General features: G+C 40.0%; 1 protein-coding gene across 4 annotated transcripts in view; it reads left to right on the top strand.

The window, feature by feature from the left end:
• The window catches only part of RASSF3 (Ras association domain family member 3), a 104,781-nt gene extending 87,208 nt beyond the window's left edge, over nt 1-17,573 (top strand). For all 4 annotated transcript variants that reach the window (XM_030960118.1, XM_030960116.1, XM_030960115.1 and 1 more), the window contains 4 exons: nt 11,984-12,091; nt 13,388-13,655; nt 14,686-14,801; nt 15,168-17,573. In XM_030960118.1, the coding sequence (XP_030815978.1) occupies nt 11,984-12,091; nt 13,388-13,655; nt 14,686-14,801; nt 15,168-15,317 (642 nt within the window). In that variant the 3' untranslated portion in view covers nt 15,318-17,573. The remainder of the gene's footprint in view (nt 1-11,983; nt 12,092-13,387; nt 13,656-14,685; nt 14,802-15,167) is intronic.
• The last annotated feature ends 3,808 nt before the right edge of the window (nt 17,574-21,381 follow it).

Here is a 21,381-nt window from a genome sequence, read left to right as displayed (position 1 = left end):
TTTTTAAATGAAAAAGTCTGCTAGACTCTTTTGCTTCTACCTGAAATGCCTATCAGCTCTAGCAGATCTCATACCTTCATATGCTTCGTGATTACATTTCCTGAAGCAGAAGTCAGGCTTAAGGAAAGGTGGAGTAGCAGCAGCGCTTCCTTGTGCCTGTAACATCCTGCCCATAAAAGCAGGGAAATAGCTGTTTGGAAAGGAAAAAAGAACAACTTTTTGAACTTTATGTTGTAAAGTCAACACATTCTCCCATTTGCTCCTTAAGAACAAAGCATGTAATCATTTTCCCCCTTCTCTGGTTTCCTGGTGGCCATTCTCCAGCATGGCAAAATAACTTGTGGTTGGAGTCAGGCCATGGCATCAGGTTGTAAGCAAGCAAGCCCTGTTCTCCAGTGCAGCCTAATTGCTGTTCTCCTGACCTTTCCTCAGATGGAGAGTTTGTTTATCCAGCTTTTCCTGTGGGATATTCATTAACCATGTTCTGAAGTCTTCTGTTCACACCTCCCTTGAATGCCTACTGGTTGTGGCCTCCTACTCTCTCCACTCTGTCCTGCCAGTATTGATCTAAATAGCACTGCTATCACTTTTGTTCATGCTATTAAAAAAGAAATGTCTGAGTGTAACAACTGTCCTGTAGTTCTGAAGTGATTCACTACTGCATAATGGTCTACCCAGATGCAGAAACTGTGAGTTGATGAGAAGGGAGCAGCGTGCTCACATGGGCACTGGAGATGTTAGTGGTGTAAACTGTCTGCTGATACATGGCACCAGGCTAGCACAGTGTTTGGGTAAGTTGGGACTTGTGCCATGAGGTGTTTATTGCCCTGTAGTTCTCTCATGCTGCAGACTTGGTTGATGCTTGTTTATATTATCTGTGGGGTTTTTTTTAACCTGTGCAAAAATAAAACAAAACCCTGGCTTTCCCTTGCTAGTTCTTCTGTTTTCAGTTTGTTTATTCTGTTCTTTTTCAACTGTAAAAAGAAAAAAATACATTACTCGACCTATTTAAGAAAGGAGCCTCCTGGATTTGTGGAAGCAGTCTGCTGGATGGTAGTGATTCTGTTACTGGATGAGGACTGTGACAGCTGACACTGGTTTCTCAGACAGTGGTAGCATCTAGCAGAGAAGCAGGCATATGGCTAAAAGAGCTGTCTTTTAAATTGTCTCAGCATTGGAGGCACCTGAATTCATTTGTAAGAAATTAATGTGTTGTGTGTGTATTCTGGAAAACAAATTCAAACTGAAACTGGGCTGCAAGTGTATTTTTGCAAAAAGGGTTGAAACACAAGTTGGTGGCAGTTTTCAATTTTTGCAATGGTAATAGTATGGTTTGTCTTTCTTTTTAGAAAATGTAGAGGTTTTGAAGAGACTTGTCCTTTTGTCAGTCTCACTCTGCTTGCAATTGAATTGCTTGGTAGCCTTAAATATGTGTGTGATAGGTGGTAGAAAAACAAGAGATTGAAACCCCTGAGAAGCAGGTTATCATTACCATGCTGATGAGTTTATTCAAGGCATAATCTTGTTGACTCGGTTGGTTTTCTCACAATGCAGAGATCTGAGGATTGAGTACCATCTTACCAGTGTGATCTTGAGGTCACTAGGACATGGGCTTTGGTGGGTGGTGGCATGGGGCTGGAGGGCTGAGGTCCAGCAGCCAACTGCCTTTGCCAGTTTGTTCTCAGCTGGGCCATGAATGCTCTACTGCATCCCTCATCCACAAGATGAGAGGAATAACTTAAAATGGGGAGTTGCAGCAAAGAGTCCAAGAGCGGTCCAAGCTGTTTATTTTCCTTCTTACCGGAACAGCAATCAAATCTGAGCTCTGAAGTCTAGATAAGTTCAAACTGCAATTCCAGTCAAATTGAATGAAGGTGGAGAAAGAACTGAAAAGTTCCTGTTTGCTGCAGCTTTGAGATAATTGCCTAAGGGGTTCTATTTTTTTTTGTTTCAACATTTGACTTCTTAAGGCTGAGGTTACAAAATAGAGGTAAAGTCCTATCATTAAGGTCAATGTAAGTTTACACTACAGTATTACATGGTCGCCTAGTTTGCCCCCATGCTTTTTTATTTCTTGAATTTTTGCCAGATCAGTTCAAGCAGTAGTAGGTAAAGCTAATGATTATAGTATGCTGGTTTAGAAATGTTTTTTGGCTACTATCTGATTTTTAATAACATGTGGTAATTAAAAGGCTGTAGCAAAGGGTACAGTCATTACAGTTTTAATTGTTAATGAAATGTGCCAGGTGATTTAAATTTTCTAGAATGTGAAAGAAGGAGGAAGTTTTTCATGCAGGCCAGGCTGCAGGGGTTCATCCTTTTGTCTGCACCTTGAAGTATCTAATTTGAATGCCTCTTCGAAGAGACTGGTATTAAATATTTCTTTGGAAGTTCTGTAGAGAATTAATTGCACAAATTGCAGTGAGAGAGATCATGTTGGTGTAAAAATATTTCCTATGGACTTATTTCATGAAAACCTAAACTTGTTTTAAAGTAGACCCCCAGTCAGTGTAGACTGTTAGATTTTGGATGTAGTTTTTAGCTCTGTTTGTTTTGCATATACATAAAGCAGCAGTTACATATGTGATGGCTTTATTGTGATCATATTTAACATACTAAGAAGATACTTCCGTACTTTGGTTTAGAGGTTGGGTATATTACTGAAGATACCAGTGACTGCTTACAAGTTTGAGCATTCTCTGAGTCTGCCAGTTATTGTTACAAGCTTTTGAGGCCTTGCAAAAGCAGACTTCCATTTGAAAAATAGATAGTTGTACTTCCTTAATTTTGTGGGGGTTTGATGTACATGTGCGGTAGAGGAGGGCATTTTCCCTTCAGAAAAGTTTCAAATGTGAGATCAGCACCAGCATGATAAAGACAGTAACAGTAACTTTTTGAATTTGAAAAACTGTGTGTTCTTCAAAGTAGTACATCCTCCCCACAACCCTGGCATTTCTTTGAGAAGACTGTTCATCTTTCTGAACATTTTTTCACTGTAGTGTCTATGATAAGGGAAAACTGTCAGGGTTGTTCTGTATCTGAAGAGCCAATGTGTGATATTTCCTAGGTGAGAATTGTTAGTGTGTATTTTTGAGATTTGTGTTTTTTCTTTTAAGTGGAACAAATCCAAACAAAAATTACTTGGTTGGTGGGACTGTTGTGATCATGTGCAGGCTCACCATTTCTGTCTAACGCCAGCCCTAAGACTTGGCCTGGTTATGAAGTTCTTGTCTTTCCTTGGTTCAGACAGGTTTTAAAAGTAATTTGGTGACACAGTCTTAGAACTACCCTACCAAACCCAGGAAGGGAATGTTGCTCTAAAGATGAAATGGTGTTTAACACACTTGGCAAAAGCTGGCACATCACCCAGCTTCTGCTGAGACAAGGCCCACAGCTGAGCTTGCTTCAGACTGGAAAGTCTGGCAGTAAGCACAGGAAGAACACTATGCCTTGGCCTGGCATGGGGCTTGCTTCCCCAGGAATGGCTGGTTGGTTTCCAATGTCAGCTTTAAAATAAAATTTAGATCGTTGCATTTGAAGACCTGGGCGGTTGTAATTGTAAACAACCTCTTCCTACCTTCTGTTGTATGGAATGTCTTGGATTCTTGCATTGTAGGGTCATATGCAAATACTGTGGTTTAATAACCCAGAGCCCTAATGTTACTTAGTTGTTTGATCTCTACTTGTATTAGTACCCTGGGCTTCAGACCATTCTTAGCTTTCAAGATACGCTAAGTAGTTTTCAGTACAATATCCTGTATAAGCTTGTTTCCTAATAGTCTTTTAAAAGCTTGATTTTGTTGTACAGGTCACAGAGGCTGGTAATCCATTTTAGTTCATTAAAACCTTATGTGCTTAAATAGCCAGCAGTTAAAACTCACACTTTCTGAAGAGGAAACCTGAAGGAAATGATTTATTGTCTGTGATACTTCTTATATCTAGTTTTACTGAAATTTGCAAAACTTAAACAGCTGTTAAATGTTATTTAAATCATGGAATATATTTCTTTAAAAACATGACATAGTCTGGAGAGAGGAAAATGTACAAATCTGTGTAAAATCTGTTGTGTCTTTAGGGACCAAATCTAATGCTAAGCCTGAGTTGCTATTATTTGTACAGTTGGTTTTCACTTTAAACAGATGACTGCTTTTTTGAAACTGGGTTGCATGCCAGTAGTTAAAGTACAACCATGTAGGGTACAACAGGATTTGTAACTAGGGGTTTTCAGAGGTGATGTCATGATGAACTCAAATGAAACTTTAGCAACAATGTTAATGTCACCAACAAATATATTCAGTTTTCTAGCCTTCCTTTCACAATGCCTGAATATGAACTGTGTTTATATTGCTTCTGTTTGAAGGAAAATAATTTGTTAAAAAGAATAAGGGGAAGTTACAACTTTTGTTTTGTTTCTCTTCTACTTCAAAATATTTACCATATAAACATTTGAGTGTTTACATCAGAGGGGGCAGATGGAGCCATAATGTTTTACTTTGTCATTCATTGCTTTCATTTGCATGCCAAACCACATGGTGATACTTGGTAAAAACTGAAAATAGTCAGAAAGTAACAAGCATTTATTAACTGTAATGCTTATACCTTGTAAAATTATGATAAAATTATAAACTGTGGTGTTGCATGGGGATTTCTGTAACCACCATGGAAGGGAGACCACATTGCATCATGGATAAAAGAAAAGATATTTTGTAGACCTATAGCCTACAGATTTATAAACAAAGAGCATCTAAGCTCTGGTGCACCTATGTCACAAGTTCTGGTACAGGTCTGGTCCCCACATCCCATTTTTGTGGTTAGTCTCCCTGCTGTAAAATGATTGAGAGGATGGAGCAACTACCTTAGGAAAGACTAAAGAGTTCAAGGCTCCTCACTTTGGAGAGGAAAAAGAAGTGTGTGTGATGTGGTTTACAAAATCACAAAGGTGATAGAAAAGCTGAAGGTGAAACTTGAGTTTACCAGGTTTTGCCATATTAGGATTAAAGAGCATTCAATGTTTTTAACAGAAGTTATCTTCTATCTTAATAGAAGATCAGCTTAAAGCAGATGGCAGTACCTGTTCACACTGCAGGCATGAATCTGTGGAACTTGCTGCCACAGGAGCTGCAGAGACAGGCAGTGTTGGCAGGTTCAAAAAGGGTTTATGTGCCTGCATAGGCACCAAGGCCATAAATGGACACTGAACAGACTGGGAAGGGAGGTGCCCTCTGAATTCCTGCTTCCACACTTGTGGATGCCAGCAGAGAGGCTGCAGAAAAGGCTCACGTGCTTGCTCAAAATAGCCTTTGCTTTGCTGTGTTGAAGGCAGACTGTCAGGCTGGATGCCCTGTACACCTGACCTGGGAGGGTGCCGCTTCTCTTGCTCTGTCAGGGGGACATGTTGTGGGCTGTTCTTGAACTCTCTCTTAATGTCAGGATAATTGTTCAAACTCATGTCAGCCAAACCTGCTTAGAAAAACAAAATCTTTTCCTGAAAAAGAGACTGCTTCCTTGCCCTGTGTGCCACTGTGGAAATTAGATCTCCCTGACTGCAAAAAGCAAAAGGTATTACAGGAAGATACAGAGATTATTCTGCCCACATCCATCCTGTCAGAAAAATTCCTCTTTTCCTGACCCAAAGAGCAACCTCATCTTGTTCAGGAGGATACAAACATTTCAAGATTCAGCTATGTGATAAGGCCACTGCTTGGAGACACTTGGATGTTAACATTTCTTCTTGGCCACCCTGCCTCCAGTTGGTCTTCACACCTTTTTGGCTACTGGTGTCTGTGACTGGCTGTGACCAGTGTCCCTGCTTGGTGAGTCTCAGGGTTCCAGATGAAGGAGGAGCACGTATCTGGAGCTCAGGCTTGCCCCAGGATAGAAGGAGAAATTACTGTCACTGGCAAAGCTGCTGTGCTCTCGGGAGAGTTAGGATGAGAGAGAAGTAAAATGCTTGTTTCAGAATAGTTTAATTGCAAGGTTTCAGTTTCTTTCTTTCCTGTAGGAGTACTGCCAGGCTGTAGGAAGGAGTGTTCTTTCTTGTAGGAGTAACAACTGAGATCAGAATTCCATTAATTTTGTTTCCTGTATGCTCTGCTGGACTTTTTTTGTTGTACGATAGCACTGTTACTTAAATCCTTTCTTTAATGCAAATGTGATGCAAGTAGGATTGCACTACTGGTAATTTTTGTGACTAAACAAGACTTTTTTTTTTTTAACATAGTTTAGGCTGAATTTCTCATTTTCAAACCTTCAGTGTTTTATTTCAAAAAATATTTCTGGCCACAATTTACAGCAAGATCGTGACATCTTCATTCATCTGACTGAATCGTGGTCACAGTACGTGTGGGATTAATGTGAAACATGAAAGCTCAGCTAGGGACTGATGTGTCTTAGAAGATTGCTTGAGTTCCCACAGGTCTCTTTGGTTCTTCAGATTTCTCATAAAAGTGCTTTATGTATGTTCCTGGGATAGGTTTAACCTTTTGTCCATTATATTTTCCTCTGTCTTTCAAGCTGAAATAGTAAGAGGAGCTTGGTTCTTCATTCCTCAAGAGATCCTAATTTCTCAAAGTTTTGTGAAAATAGCAGGCTGGATGGAAGAGAGAGACCTTGTATCTCTCCATACACAGAAGGCTGCAGTAGCAGTTTGGGGAAGCCAGGCATTTGACTCAAGGCAGGGATCCTGAGGATGCAGGCTTCATGGTTTTGGAGATTCCTTTCTTTGTGAAACTTTTTCTCAGCCTCATCCCATAGCAGCCTGTAGCTGTTGAGTTTATTAGTGCTTTATTACTGCATGCAGGACTAGGATTTGGCAGCAGCCGTGAGACTTAGACTTCCGTAAAGCCACTGATGTGATGTGAGTTTTCTTTTTTGGGACCACAAGTTGATTTGCAGTTGACTTTAATTGTAATTTGTGCAGTTTTAGTTGTGTTTCTTGAGGATTCATGCTGAGCTAGCCTCATCTAGGGCTTTGCACTCAGCATAAATGATACAAAGAGAGTGCTGCTTCTCTAAACATCTGTGCTACAATAAATGAGATGAGCATGGGGGGTGCAGGCGATAAAGAAAAAACATTTTCTGCTCTTTTTCTTGTGAGGAAGCTCAACTTTGAAGAGGCATTGCATCATGAGCTCTGATGAAAGACCAGCTATTCCCCTTGGGAAAATGAAAGCACTTGCCTCATTTCCCTCTTACTGGCAGCTGTTGCTTAGGAATTCTGTTTGAGAATGAAATGCTGCTTTGGTTGATCAGAGGAATGGCTTTAATACAAATGGATGCCAGTGGTGTGCACTGTAAGTGTTGTGAAGGACAGAAAAAAATTCTTAAAAATTAATAGCTCAGACTAGAAAATTAGTGGTTTAGACCCAAATATATAATTTGTGTGAGTTCTGATGTATTCCACTGTGTCCTTGAGACCAGTTTTTGTTTTTCCCATCTGTGCTGGTCTGAGGAAGTGACAAGAACACATTAGCATCAGGGAGTGAAAGGAGACCAGGAGCTCTGATGAGGAAAACATTTAATTGGGCTGGGAGGAGAAATGGGTGTTGATGTGGCAGACATTACTGAGAATTACTGATGGAAGAGAACCTAGCTCAGGTTCTATTCTATATATTTTTTTTAATTTTTACTAAAACCAGCATGGAAATGTTTGTGCATTGTTTTATAGAGAAAGTTCATTTTTTGAGCACCAGCACTCAGAAGTGATATTGTTAAGCCTGGCAACATCTAGGTCTTGGCTGATGGAAGAAGACACAGTGTGAACTGCTCTGGTGGTTGTGCTCATACTTCACTCTCCTGCTGTGACATGTACAAGGATCTGTGGTTAGGAAACTCATCACCAGGCCTGACTTTTGAAGAAAGGCAGTTTCCCAATTCCCTGCACTGTTGTGGTATGTGTGGTGGGTGTTTTGTAGGGAGCCAGAGATGAATCAGCCTGGAGATGAATCACACTCCCCTTGTGCCTGAGCAGTGCACTGGCTTTGAGAAGCTGTGCCAAATTTCACCTCCAAAATGCTCTTGCTCCTTTGTTTAAAACAGCTGCCTTTGGAGCAATTGCTTTCCCTGAGCAGGTGTGGCTTCAACCACTTGGTGGCCATTTCAAGAGCAGGATGTCAGAAGCACATTGTACGGCATGGTAGAGATGAATGAAGTATTGATGTTGTATTGGATGACTCAAGGTCATCACAGGTAATAAATTTACCTGCTGAGATAACCAGGTGGAATTTGATCTGTTAGAAGCAGAGTTAGCAGGGGTCAGCTTTCCTTTTAGTGGATCCTGTTATAAAGGACCTGCTATTTCCTGTGGGAAATGAGTCTGTCAAGTTTTCCTCAACCGACCTAAGTATGCTGGTCAAAGAAGACTTACTTACTTTCATTTCTAACGTGGCTAGCAAAGCTGTATGGCAAAATTCAGGTACCAATGTATACTGAGAGCAATTCAGCCCCAGGAAAGCTGAGGAGAAAAGCCAGGAAAAAACCACCTGTATAACATCTTATTAGCTTCTCTTTGCATGTTGCCTAAGTATAATTAGGAAAATTAAAAGACACAGGTGCCTAAAATTTGTGTATTCTGCTTAATGACATTCAGTGAGAGCAGCTGACCCAGTGAATCATGGTGGGCTGAGGTTTTCTTGTTCATAATAAACCCAGTGAGTTGTTCTTTGTTGGCTTTCTGTTGGCAGCAGTCATGTGGGATTTACTGTCTCTGCAGTTTGTGTGACAGCAATGTGATTCTCTCTAAGTCCTGGTGTGTAGCTAGTGAGGAGGTTTTGTTTGTTTGGTTGAAGTTGTACCCTGATGAATGAGTAGTTGGAGTGTTCTGAGCTTTTTGTTTGGGTGCAGGATGGTATCACCAGATTAATTCATCAAGATCTTGGTCTTAGGTTTCCAGTGGCATCAAGTTACTTCCCCTCCTGGGACACATCTTCACTTTTCACTGTCTGCGGTCTTGATAGTGAAAGATGGAGGAGAAGGGTGAAAATGATGACTGTAAACAGCTTTTCTGCCTATGATGTATTGTATTTTTATTGAATGATTTTTGGGTCCGTTTGTCTGATTTAATCCCAGTAGTCCTCTTTGTATTCAGTTCAGAGATTTGCTATGAACTACATGTTGTTGAAATTAGTTAAGGCCTAGGCTTTGGTTGTTTAGGAAATGAGTTAGAGGTACATTTGTTGGCAGAGTGCTCACTACAAAAGGAGGTAATCCTCGCTTTTGCGTAAACACACAGATGTGTTTTTGTGGGCTTAATTAAGCTTTGCCAAAATTGTCTGGCCTCTGGTGCTAGTGCAAAAAGGGAAAAATTCCTGTGGCATGTTCAAGTATGGAATCGTGTCTAACTCACTTGATGGATGACAGCTGTCCCAGTGATGCCTTGTGGCCTACTCTGTAGTGGAGCTACACCTGGGAAGGCTGACTACAAGAGCATCACCAGGGCAAATGTTGTGGTAAATCAACTGGCTTGGCTGCTGGGCTTCGATGCTGGGCTTGGATTTTGCTTGTCATGCCTGCTGTCATGGCAATCCCTAGGATCAGAGTGATCTCGTGGGGTGGTGTCTTTTCTAACCAGATCAAACTTCTGTCATTTTGGGAGAGCAGTATGAAAACTCTCCTATGGGAAAATAGAAGAAAGTTTCTTGCTGTCTGTTCATACCCACCAATTCACCAAGGTTTTTTTTCCTTGTCCTTTTTTTTCTTAATGCATGCAGGTAATTTCCTAGATGTCAGCCTTGTGAACTTTACCCTGTGCCATTGCCATTAAAGGCAATAGGTTCTTTTTGTCATCTACAGTTATTAAAGGTCTTTTTTGTGGAATTAAACTTTGAGGTGCACAGAAGTTAATGTGGAGTGGTTGTTTATTTGTTTATTGTTTTTTTTAAACAAAGGTTGATATTTCAACATAGGAAAGGTGAGTTTTTTTTCCTCTTTCCTAGTTAGTGTTTTTTGCTTAATATTGTGTGATGTTGTGGGTGACTTCAGTAATTGTGGTGAGAGTTCCAACAGGGTAGGTACCAGCTTGAACAATCAGAAATGAATTAATAATAAGCATTAAAGCTGAGGTATCTGCTATTGGAATTTTAGTATCAATATTGTTAGTAGGCTGAAGAGGTATGAATGCTTGTCTCTGAGGTGAGTCTTGGCTGGTATCCATGTGAAGGAGTTTGTCTGCACTTACACTGACAGGGAATGTTGTAAGTTAAAGCTTGGGTTCCTGAAATGTGCCACATAGATGTCAGACAGAAGCTTGCAGACTGTTTCCTGTCCCTTTAGTATCCACTTCTTTTCCTTTGTGCCCCTTTGTTTGCCCCCAGATTGAACACTATAAAGCTGAAAAAGCCTTTGGGGAGATGAAGTGGGCAGTTTAAATTAAGCTGTCTTTCTTTATAGTTTGGGGCAGATGGAAAACAGAAGGGCAAGAAGGCTTCATTTCTCTTGGGAGAATAGAGATTTGAATTCTGAAAACGTTCAGTAATTGGGTATCTGTAATGTAGTAGGTGGGGTCTGGCAGCTGTGCAAAATGCTACACAATCTTAGAATTGTGCTTAAGGAGCTAATGGCAGAGTTGTCTTTCACTGGTGTTCCTTTTTGCCTCAGTTTTCTGATCTTGAAATAAAGGTATGTTCTCAGTGTTATGCAGGAAATCAGTATCTGAGCTCAGATCAGAATTCAAGGTTTCTGGCTTCAAGTTCTCCATTCAGACCACACCTTTCTTTTTATAGCCATGGGAAAAAAGTCTGCTCCAGCATGTCATTTAGTGAAATGCCATATAGAAAAAGCAAAACTAAGCCTAGAAGAGCTAAAAATAGTTGATTTTAAATTAGGAGACAGAAAAAGTTCAGCAGATTCTTTCTGGCAAGTGGAACCTTACAATGCCACAGCAAATGCGCTCATCTTTGGGGTAGTGTCTGGCAAACTGAAGTGCCTGCAAAGATGTGTGCTGAGTTGTGCTGAGTGGTGTCCAATAGAGTGGGATACAAAACAGGCCACTGAAGTCAGGGAAGCCCTTCGTCAGGATACATTACACTGGAATGTGTTTGGGAGGACAGATGGAACTGTGACTTGGTTTGTCTGTAGGGTGAATGTGCTCAGGTGTTCTCTGAAAGCATCGAGGCTCTTCAAAGCTTCTTTCTCCCTTTTCTAATTGAAGCCTTAAATCATCAAAGCTGAGAGCTGAAACTCTTTCATACTATATATGGCATTTGTGCTAGCGGTAGAAACTGGAGTGTATTTATAACACTGGTTTGCTGCTGCGGGAATACAGATTGGGAACAAATGTTTGTTTGGAAAAAATCCAATTCCAGGGTCTTCTTTTACTGCTGCACGTGAAATCCACAGCAACCTTGTAAAAGCAACAATAGAAAAATCTTAATAGGGCCTTCCCCATGGAAAAAAACGTGCAATTGGTGTAACATTATGTATCTGGAGAGTTTACTTCTGATGGTTTATGCAGTGGGCAGTGACCCTGTATGTAACATCCTGTCTGTCACATTGGAATGCAGGCATGCTGCCGTGTTGTGGGCACACACTGGGATTGTTGGGGTTACTTGCTAGGATGTGCTGCTATTTTCAGATGTATTCCTTGTTTGTTCAGAAATACCTATTTGTGCCTCAAGTGATACTTAACGAAAATTTTAAGTGTTCTTTACAGGATGGCATAGCATTGACATGAGAAAATCAAGCCATAAGCTGAACCGAGCTGTCTTGCATACTGCTGCAAAATATTTGAGGGAAAACAGTTGGCAACAAAAGGGCACAGGTGTCTTTGGGTGTGTTGATTAAACTGTCTCCCTGCCATCTCCCTTCAGTCCCAGTGTTCTGTTTGATTTGCTTAATGTGTTAATCCTTTCTGTTGCTGCACAGCTATTACTGTTATGTTGAGCCTCTGTGGAATAATTACCCTTTGGACTAAGAATGTTTGTATCCAGTATCACAAAATAATTTCTTTTATATTGTGTGTTTTAAAACTGCTGTCTTGTTTTTGAAGGATGTTCAGAAGGAGAGAGAACCTCATGTTTATCTCAGTAAAGAAGAAGTTAAAGAGAAGATACAAAGCTATAATTCATCCGTCACTGATAAATTAAAGATGACCTTGGTAAGTTTTGCATAGAATTTCTGTAATTTTTGATGTTGAGTTGTAGCTTTGTAGTGCGTTGTGAATTATTTTATTCTCAGCATCTTACATATTAAACTCTGTTTAAATGGTTTTCTAAGAGACTTTTCTTTAGACTGGCAAATTAAATCTCATGTCTGAAATGCTTTTTATCCCTGTAACTCTTTTACATGGGTCAAAACAAAATGTTGTAAAAACAAACTGATAAAATTTGTAATGTGTTTAAGGTAAACTGTAAGTTGACTCTAAGGTGTACGTTTTTCAGAATTTTCTTACAAATTCTGAAAATGCTCAGATGGTAAAAATGAAGGTATATTTTTCTTGTTTCTGCAGATAAATTTTTGTCAGATTTCTTTGATAAGGATGCTCAAGCAGTGATAAAAGTTAAAACATGCAATATTTATTATAGGATACTTTCAGAGTATTCATACAGGTTTTCAGCATAAAAAGAGACTTTCTTCCCCCAGAAACCATAGAAATGACAAACTGGAATGCATAAGGCTTCACATTTCCAAGGATTGTGAACCAGGTTTAATATTCAGTTCAGTCTACTCAAGACTGTACTAACAAAATTCACATCTGTCTGCTTAGCAAGCTGTTATTCAGTTGTTAGTCTGTCCAGATTTTCTAATACATGGCATATTCCTGTGGGTGTGTATATGTAAATTTTGAAATTCCATTATATCCTAAACCATATAAGTATGACTGTGTACTAAAAAGATCTTTGTTATGTGTTTGCATGTGGATCAGGACTTATTATGCCTAAAACCAGATTGTCAAAATTGTTCTAGCTCAGTAAGGTTTGATTTGCTATTTTGTCTTTCAAGAGCAACTGAAATAAACAATCTAAATGCCTCAGACTAAGTTGACAGCTAAAATGTGGGAGAGAATTTCTGTATTTCCACATTTAATCTGTCACTAAAGATGAGTATTAGGGATCTTTTTCACTTCATAGTCCTCTCCTAAAGTGAAAACTTATCTCTGGTATGTTGTACCTTTTGCTTGATGAGGGGCTAATATACTTAGAATTCAACAGTTATTATTAAGAAAAAATTAATACTCAGTAGTTATTAATAAGAAAAATTTCTATTCAGAAGGTATACCAGAAAGAATAACTGTCTGAATTACGAGAACAATGCCTTTCCTGTGAGATGTCATGTATTGCAGTGGTATTTAAATAGTGCTCACTGTGAGCATTTTCATGTGCCTGCTGCACTGCTGTGTCACACATGGTCACTGCTGATGATTTTAACAGTCCAGGCCTTTCCTTCGTTGCAGAACGCCAATGGGATTTACACTGGCTTCATCAAGGTGCAGATGGAGCTATGCAGACCCATCACTGTGCAGTCCTCCCAGAGCCAGGGCAGGTGTGCTCCCAGCAGCCAGGAAACTGCTTTCTACCTGCCAGATGGCTGTGTGAACACCCTCCACATCAGCAGCACCAACACTGTGCGGGAAGTTATCGAGGCCTTGCTCAAGAAGTTCTTTGTCGCTGACAACCCTGCCAAGTTTGCACTTTATAAACGCTGTCACAAGGAAGATCAAGGTATAAACTGAGCTTGTGGTATTTTGGTAGTGGAAAGGTTTGGGGAGGGAGTTGTGCTATAGTAATACTTGAAATAAGCAAGGTGGAAGAAATCAGATAAATGGAGGTAACAGTTTTCCTACCTTGTCTTTTTTTCCATATGTAAAGTAGCATGGTAAGACAGTAAAAGACTGGGGCATTTTCAGGGTAATTCATCCAAGACAAAGTCACCTGCTAAAATATTACACAGATCTCCTGTGCTTTGCAGTCCATTTTATTTTATGCCCTTATCAGGTCCTAAATTTCAGCTGGCCTGATAACACTGCAGAGTTGTGAGATGAAGTTACAGGCCAGGTTTTCAAACAGATAAGCCATGGTGTCTGTGATGCATGAGTTACTGGCACTGGCAGACTGCTCTGGAGGTGACAACCATGGGCACGTGTGTTGTGCTCATGTGTTAGTGCTCACGTGGCTGTCCCTGGGCACTGGCTGCTGTTAGGAGTTTGTTGTAAATTGAGATGGAAATACCATAAGATGGAAAAGGGGTTTTTTAGGGAAAGGTGCATTTTGCCAGTGCTGTGTTCTTGCACTTAAAATCTGCCTTCCTTCCATGGACATTGAGAGCAGTTTCAGTAGTTCAGGTGTTTCTGGCTGTCAGGCAATCAGACATGTCTTTTAGACTTCATGTGTGAAATTCTAAGTGGAAAACTTAAGTCAGAACAGTGATACACAGCTCTGATCTCATAAATGCTTAGATAGAGCACCAGATCTGTGTGTTGTATTTTTTTCTTGTGGGTTATTTTTCCCCCCTGCCCTGCATGTACTGTGTTGACTGGAGGCTGTTTCATTCCTGTGCAAAAGCAGTGTTGCACTGTCACCATCAGTCACCTGCTCAGCTCCTCCCTAAAACTCACTGCTCAAAACCAGTACGTATTTTGGTTACACATGCATCTTTCTGAAATTTTTGTAGCATTAGCTAGTGTTAGTCATTCCAAGTGTTGGAATTGTTGTTGGTAAAGATGATAATGACTGTGGTTTCCTTCTCCTGCAGTTTATACCTGCAAGCTGTCAGACAGAGAACATCCCCTCTACCTGCGCTTGGTGGCAGGCCCCAAAACAGAAATGCTCAGCTTTGTTCTGCGCGAGCATGAAACTGGAGAAGTCATGGTAGGTCACACCCTCCTGGGTCAGTGTTTGTGTAACCTCGTGGATGAGTGGGCTTCTGTTTGAGCTGTGCTGACCGGGCAGATCATTTTCTGGAAGCAGACTTTTTTCCCCTGTTAATTTCCTTTGCGCCTTTTGTAAACATTTCATTTGTGGTTAGGTTGACTTGTTGTTACTTGCAGAAGAAAAAAACTAATTGAAAGAGTAAAATATTTTCAGATGCCCTAAGATTTGCGAGGAAGGTGCCGGATACTGTTTCACTTGGAAATTGTCTACAGTGTCTGAGGTTGTTTGGAAATACTGCGTATATAAAAGGTTTATGAATTTTCTGTTGATCTCATCCATTCTTTGCTCTCTTTGTCTTTGCAGTGGGAAGCTTTTAGTATTCCTGAACTGCAAAACTTCTTGCGCATACTGGACAAAGAGGAAAGTGACCAACTGCAGCTCTTGAAGAACCGCTATGCAGCTTACAGGGGCAAGCTTGAAGAAGCCCTTCGCGGGGTGCTGAAGCCTGGCTAAAAAGGGGCCAAAGGACACTCAGGAAAACGCGCTACCAAACGTCAGTAGAACATGCCAAACCCAACTACAAAGAGCAGCAGAGAGTAGTTCTCTTTATTCAGAAGACTGTTTTGTGATGCCAGGATAGACTTAGGTTCCATAAGCCAGGTCACTTAGCATCTTGCACCCACAAGTAAGGGATTCTGCATGTTTGTACATCAGTTTGCAACCCTCTGTGTGCCTAGAGAGTTTCCCAAGTTATCTTGGTGCAAGCTGTGAAACTGTAAGCAATTTCCTAGGATGCTATGAAATAATACCTTTTTTTTCTTCTTTGCTTAATGGTATCTTTACAAGTAAGGATGTGCAAATTGATGGGTTAAAAATATTATTAAAGCCATTTGGATGAGAATTAGAGCACTATCTTAGAGATGAAATTGATTTGCACTACCTTTCTGTTTTTGAATAGTTACTGTATAATTTGTGAGAGAACTGTTATAGGTGGAAAGCTTATGAAATCCTGTGGTTTGTACTGTGAAATTGTGGAAAACTTTTAAGTGGTCTTTGTGAAGAAAGTAAAGAGAAGGTTGAAAAGAAGGTAAGAGTTGGGGGAGAAGAACTCTAATAGCTGACAGGAGGTTTTAAATGAAAATAGTATTTACACAGAGGAAAGTTGAAATACTAATTCTACAAGGTTAAAGTTTTAGTATGTTTTAATATTGTGAATAAGTTTTATGGTTTTTAACTGTGTAAATCCACACTGGAAAAGAAATAAAGATAATAGAAATAGTGAGAAGGAACGAGAAGCAAAAGCTAAGTAAGAATGGAAATGGAGCTGCACATACAGGTCCCTTTTGGAGAAGCTGATTCCATAAAGGCATAGCCAGGGTTTGAAAAGTGTGGCAAACCTAAAAAGCTGCTTACTTGAATTCTGAAAAGTGGTCCATGTCTCAGATAACTCTGTGAGAAATACCTGTCTAGCGAGGGTGCAGACATAAGCTACAACTACGGATGCATTTGATTTTTATTGTAAGTCAGGTCTTTCCTCTGGCCCAGTGATCCATTTTTAGGCTGGATAATCTTGAATTACCATATCTGAAAGACAGAAATAGCTTCCTCTGCTTCTTTCTTTGTTAAAAGCTCAGTCAGGCAAAGAAAGTAGAATTTCTTATTCACATTTCCAGACCAGCAGAACGTTAACATTTATTACCTGTTTTGGTGACTGAGCTTAGTAACTCCTGCTTTTAATAAGTCAAAACTTTTTTTCCTTATGGTTTTTAAACTCTTAATTGAAAAACTGATTACCAAAATCTGCAGACTGCTGATTTACTTGATTTAAAAGTAGGAAAAATGTAGCAAGAAAACTTTTTACTTTAGTGTAAATATAGTTGTTCTTTCAGAGTTATTTATCTAAAAAAAAAAAGCATGTTCAAAAGAAACCAAAGAAGTGGGTGTGCAATAGAAGCATGGAAGCATGAGGCAGATTTGAGTGACTGATATTGTAGTCATTGTCATGCCAGAGAGGAAATGAGTTATGTACTGGGGGGTGGGGGAGTGGAGGAGTGCTAAGGATTGAAGAGCAGCAGAAGTTGTGGTGGGGTTTTTTTCCCCTCTGTTCTTAATGTGTTCATTTTAAATTCCCAAGGAATTGTTAAAACTTTGGTGACATCTAATGGATACTGTGTGAAACTCCAAGATGCTTCTGTTCTTCCCCTTAATTTTATGTAATTGTGCCTTTGTTTCCTTTACTTAGTAAGATTCTTTTTAAAACTCTTCACAAGGTTTTTAGGTAAAAAGAATTTGTGAGCTTATGAGACAATCATAATGTTTTAAAGAGTTAAGAGAAATTAAGAGTAGGACTAACTATAAAATGTATCTAAGGCATATCTTGTTTGTTTTTTTAATTTCACATGTAACATTGTAGTGCATGTGTGAGTTAGTAACATTATCCTCAAGTGAGACACTTTATAATGGTTCAGGGAATGCTTTTGTGTTGTTACAATTTGTTTTTCTAGGAATGCAGCAGTGTGTTGGTGGGTATTCTGTTAACATCTTAATTTATGTTTCTGCCCATAGCTGTGTAATCATTGCATAACCGCTGTCAATATTGAACCATTTGTTGCTCAGATTTAAACACTGTTTGAGTTTTAAAGTTGAGTATAGAAATATGTGAATTTTGGTTTTACTTGAACTAAACTATCAGTCTTTTTAAGTAGGCACATCTTCATTTACTTTAGCCAAAAACCTCAATCAGTGTTGTATGCACTATGAGTCTTGATTTGGGGGGAAGGGGAAGGGGGTGGGGGACCAAAATAAACTTTTATTTTAATTTTGTCTTAGTCCACAGTTAATTATTGTAAGATGTCATGTGTGGAGTTAATTTTCTTCTTTTTTGTTCTACACACTGGCAGTTACAGCAGCTTTAATTTAAAAGAAATGGTCATGCCTGGTCAGTTTTATCTTTTTTTAATTTTAGCATCAAATTGAACTGTCAGAGATTTTGTTGCAAAACTGTTTTCTTGTCATTGTATGATGGTACCAGAATGACTAAATGATGAGGGAGGGGGAATGCAGGGAAACATTAAAATATATGTCTTTAAATACAAACATTTAAACTATTTATAATTTTAACAAGCTTAGTTTTATTTTTGTAGGGAAGTTTTTATTCCCCTTAAAGTTATTACTGAAATGGCAAAAAAGTGATGGTTCCATTATTAAAGCTGAAGTTGGCAATACTTGGTTATGTGACGTGTGTTTGGCTTTTCCTTTCCCTGGTGATGTGTTGTGATCCTTTTGAGGCCAAGTGGATTTCTGTGAGTCCTGTGGGCAGACACAGCTGGCCTTTAGCATAAAGTAAGGTTTGCCTGGGAGAGAGGGAGGGAGCAGAGCTGGGGGCTGTGGGGCTCAGGGAACTGAGCCCTCCGTAGGGGGAGTGCAGTGGTGCTGGGTGGGACAGCCCACGGGTGAGTGGTTTCCTTTCTGTTAAAAAACACCTTGCAGAAACGAGGCCAATACACCAAAACTGGAGGTGATACTCCAGCCCTCTCTCCCCAGGAACTGCTTTTTACTCCTTTCTATCTTTAATGGCTTTTTAGTGGTTTTCTTTGGTAACATCCATGTTTAATTTTCTGTTTACTTACTCTGTGTTTCATAGAAGTGGTTTGTTCCTCCCTGATTTGATTGGTAGAAGGGAGCTGCTGAGCTGTTTGCTTTGGTCTCTGGCACTTCCTGGGCACCCTGGCCCCGCAGCAGAGGAGATGGCAGTGGCTCAGGCAGTGCCTTGAAGGCTGGTTTATGTGAGATCTCATCAAGGGTTGGTGTGTGCAACAACCTCATTACAATTGTGTGTGCTTGGCAAGGCCTGCAAATGGCAAGTGCTTCAGCACTCAGCCAGGGTGGGATGGATAAAAGCCTTAGAGATACTGGAGTCAGCAAAGCTGCTGACCACACAAGTCACTGGGCTCTGCCTGTGGCAGAGTGAGCTACTACCAGCAATACAACTCAGCAAAAGAAATCTTGTGTGCTTTGGCTGGATCAGGGGCAGAATCATCCATCTGGAGACTGATGAGTTCAGTGTGGAGGCAGAGCAGGAGAGCAGGACTGTCTGTGGAAGCAGCTGGGCCACTCCTCTCCATGGCAGGGATCAGCAGGTTGTCAGTCTGCTCTGGCTTCCTGCAGGCTGAAGTTTTAGCACTGACATTTTTGAACATCTGCAACAAACGCCACCAGACTCCATTCCCTTCCTCCCCTCTTCCTGTATGTGCATGAGTATAGAGCAGTTTTCTTTCCTTCCCAGGTTCCCAGCATGGGGATTTCCAGCTGCAGTCCTTGCAAATTTTGTCAGCATTCACTTTTTACCATCTCCCATTGATCTAGAACCATTCAGGTATGTTTTCCTCCTTCATTTTAATGTTCAATGCTGTGCTTGTGTTTGTTGGGAAAGAACTGTTATTTCAACACTTCCCCTACGCTTTTCATCTTGCAGGAGCATATAAATTACACTATTTAAGTTCATATGCAGAAAAAATAGTATCTCCTGTAAAACTGCAAAATAGAAACACTTTTTTTTAATAAGTGAGTTTTGAGCAAAACAATGCTGACTAGTGCGGTATTCATACATTCCCAGAGGGAGATTTGTTAGTATACCTCAGACTAATGATATGGAATAAAACTGTCAAGGATTATGGCAATTTTGTGTTTGTATTTGTCTCAGAAAATAAATATTCATAGAAGTCTATATACTTTTAGCTTGGAGCTGAAAGCTCCACAGAATCCTTAATTTAGTCTGAAGTACCAGTTTTAACAAATTGTTTTAAAAAAAAAGGTAATACCTTGTTACTAGTATCTGGAATAAAGTGCTAACTTTCTAGTCCAATGTTGTTGTCTTGTTTCTTACATATACTTCATAATTAATTTAGTGCCATTCTGAGACTTCACCTCTTGCCTTAGTTAGATCAAGTGAATGAAAAGCTGCAGATCATCCTTATAGGACAACTGAAAGGTTCAGTGTCTCTTACTCTTGATGATGAAAGCAAGCGGATGACTTCCAGAAGGGTAAAGTTATGCATCTGCTACATCTGCTCGGTCAAGAAGCGAGGACTGTGTTGAAAATTCAAGCCAGGTAAGAGGAGACACATTGTGATCTCCTGTTTAGAACACGGGTTTAGTGCTGTGACCTGAGGACTTACCTGTTCTGGGGGAATTCTTTTCCTCTGGATGTGTGAGTGGGTAAAAGAGATTGCTGCAGTGCCAGTGTGGAGAAGCAGGCAATGCCCAGTTTAGAGCAGTTTGAGCCAAGCACTTCAGACATGGAGCCTGGCTGCTGGCACTTGTTCTGTGGTATTTTTCAAGGAAATACTGCAAAGGCCAGGACATGTTTGTCTGAAAAGCACCTTCCTGTGCTATGTGCTAGCAAGGTGAGAGGTAATTCCAGCCCTTGTTTGCCCTTGTGCAAGCTGAAATTAGAAGTGTTTTCAGCTGCAGCAGCGTAGGCCTGAAAGGGACCCAGCCCAACACCCTGCACTGAGGCACCCAGTACTAGCAAATGGTTTCTCAAGCAGTTTGCTTCCTGCTTTCCTCAAAGGTGGTTTTTAAAAATTGTCTTTTTATTGCACTTTCTGTTCTCTACCTCTCCCTCTACAACTTTTGGAAAGGGCAGTGTTCACAACTGGAATTTTGAACGTTTTTTTTAATACAAGGATTATTCTTGCAATTGCCAAATCTAACATTTTATGATGCTGTGTAAAGTACTAACTTGGTGCTGTCTTTCTTGTGTGCATTTTCCATATGAATAAGGGTATTACAGATAAAGTAGTTCTGTTTTGCCTTCACTTTACCATGAATACCAATGAGAGAAGTAGAGTGCAAAACTCCCTTCACTAACTCTGTAAACCTAAATATAGCATTTTGGCCTTGCACATAGCATGAGAGAAAATAGCAGTGCAAGTCTAAGATTTCTCTCTTTAAATACAGAATCTGGAATGTGATCAGAAATTTCAGCTGTTTCCAGCATGTCTCAGGAGGAATTAGAATGCCAGTAGATTTTATGACAGTGAAGTTCAGCCTCTTGGTGTTTTCCCAGGCAAAGTTGTATTAGAACACTGGCTCTGAAGCTCTCCCTTCAGATAAACAGGTGCTTTCTGTATGCCAGTAATCCTAGACAGTTCTTTTAATCTAGACTTGTCAGATGATACTTTCAGAATCTGCCCTCTTTGCTTCTAATATTTTTCCATAGATGTGAGTGAGCAGATGTTAGACACTTCTGTATTTTTATCTGCTCTGGATTGTCCAATAAGCACTCAGTCAGAACGTGTGGGTTTTTAGTAATACTGGTGCAGTATAACTTGTACAGAGTATCTTCTAACACCTGTTGCCAAGTGCCAGCACTCATTTTTTAATGTAAACTAGGCTGAGTGAAAATGCAGGTCACATGGAAAGAACACAACATCTACCTTAGTTCAATCTATGTAAATAAAAGATGTATCAGAGGAGCATTTCCAGGAAGTTAACAGACTTTACACTACAAGTGTGTTTTGTTGAACAGTAGGTCCAGGATTTGTCATGTGCATTGTGCTGCTTCAGAGCCTGG

This window comes from Camarhynchus parvulus, chromosome 1A, assembly GCF_901933205.1.
Source record: "Camarhynchus parvulus chromosome 1A, STF_HiC, whole genome shotgun sequence".
In the NCBI taxonomy this organism is placed as follows: Eukaryota; Metazoa; Chordata; class Aves; order Passeriformes; family Thraupidae; genus Camarhynchus; species Camarhynchus parvulus.
The sequence above is the reverse complement of the archived record's forward strand: the minus strand, read 5'-3'. Positions and strand labels throughout refer to the sequence as shown.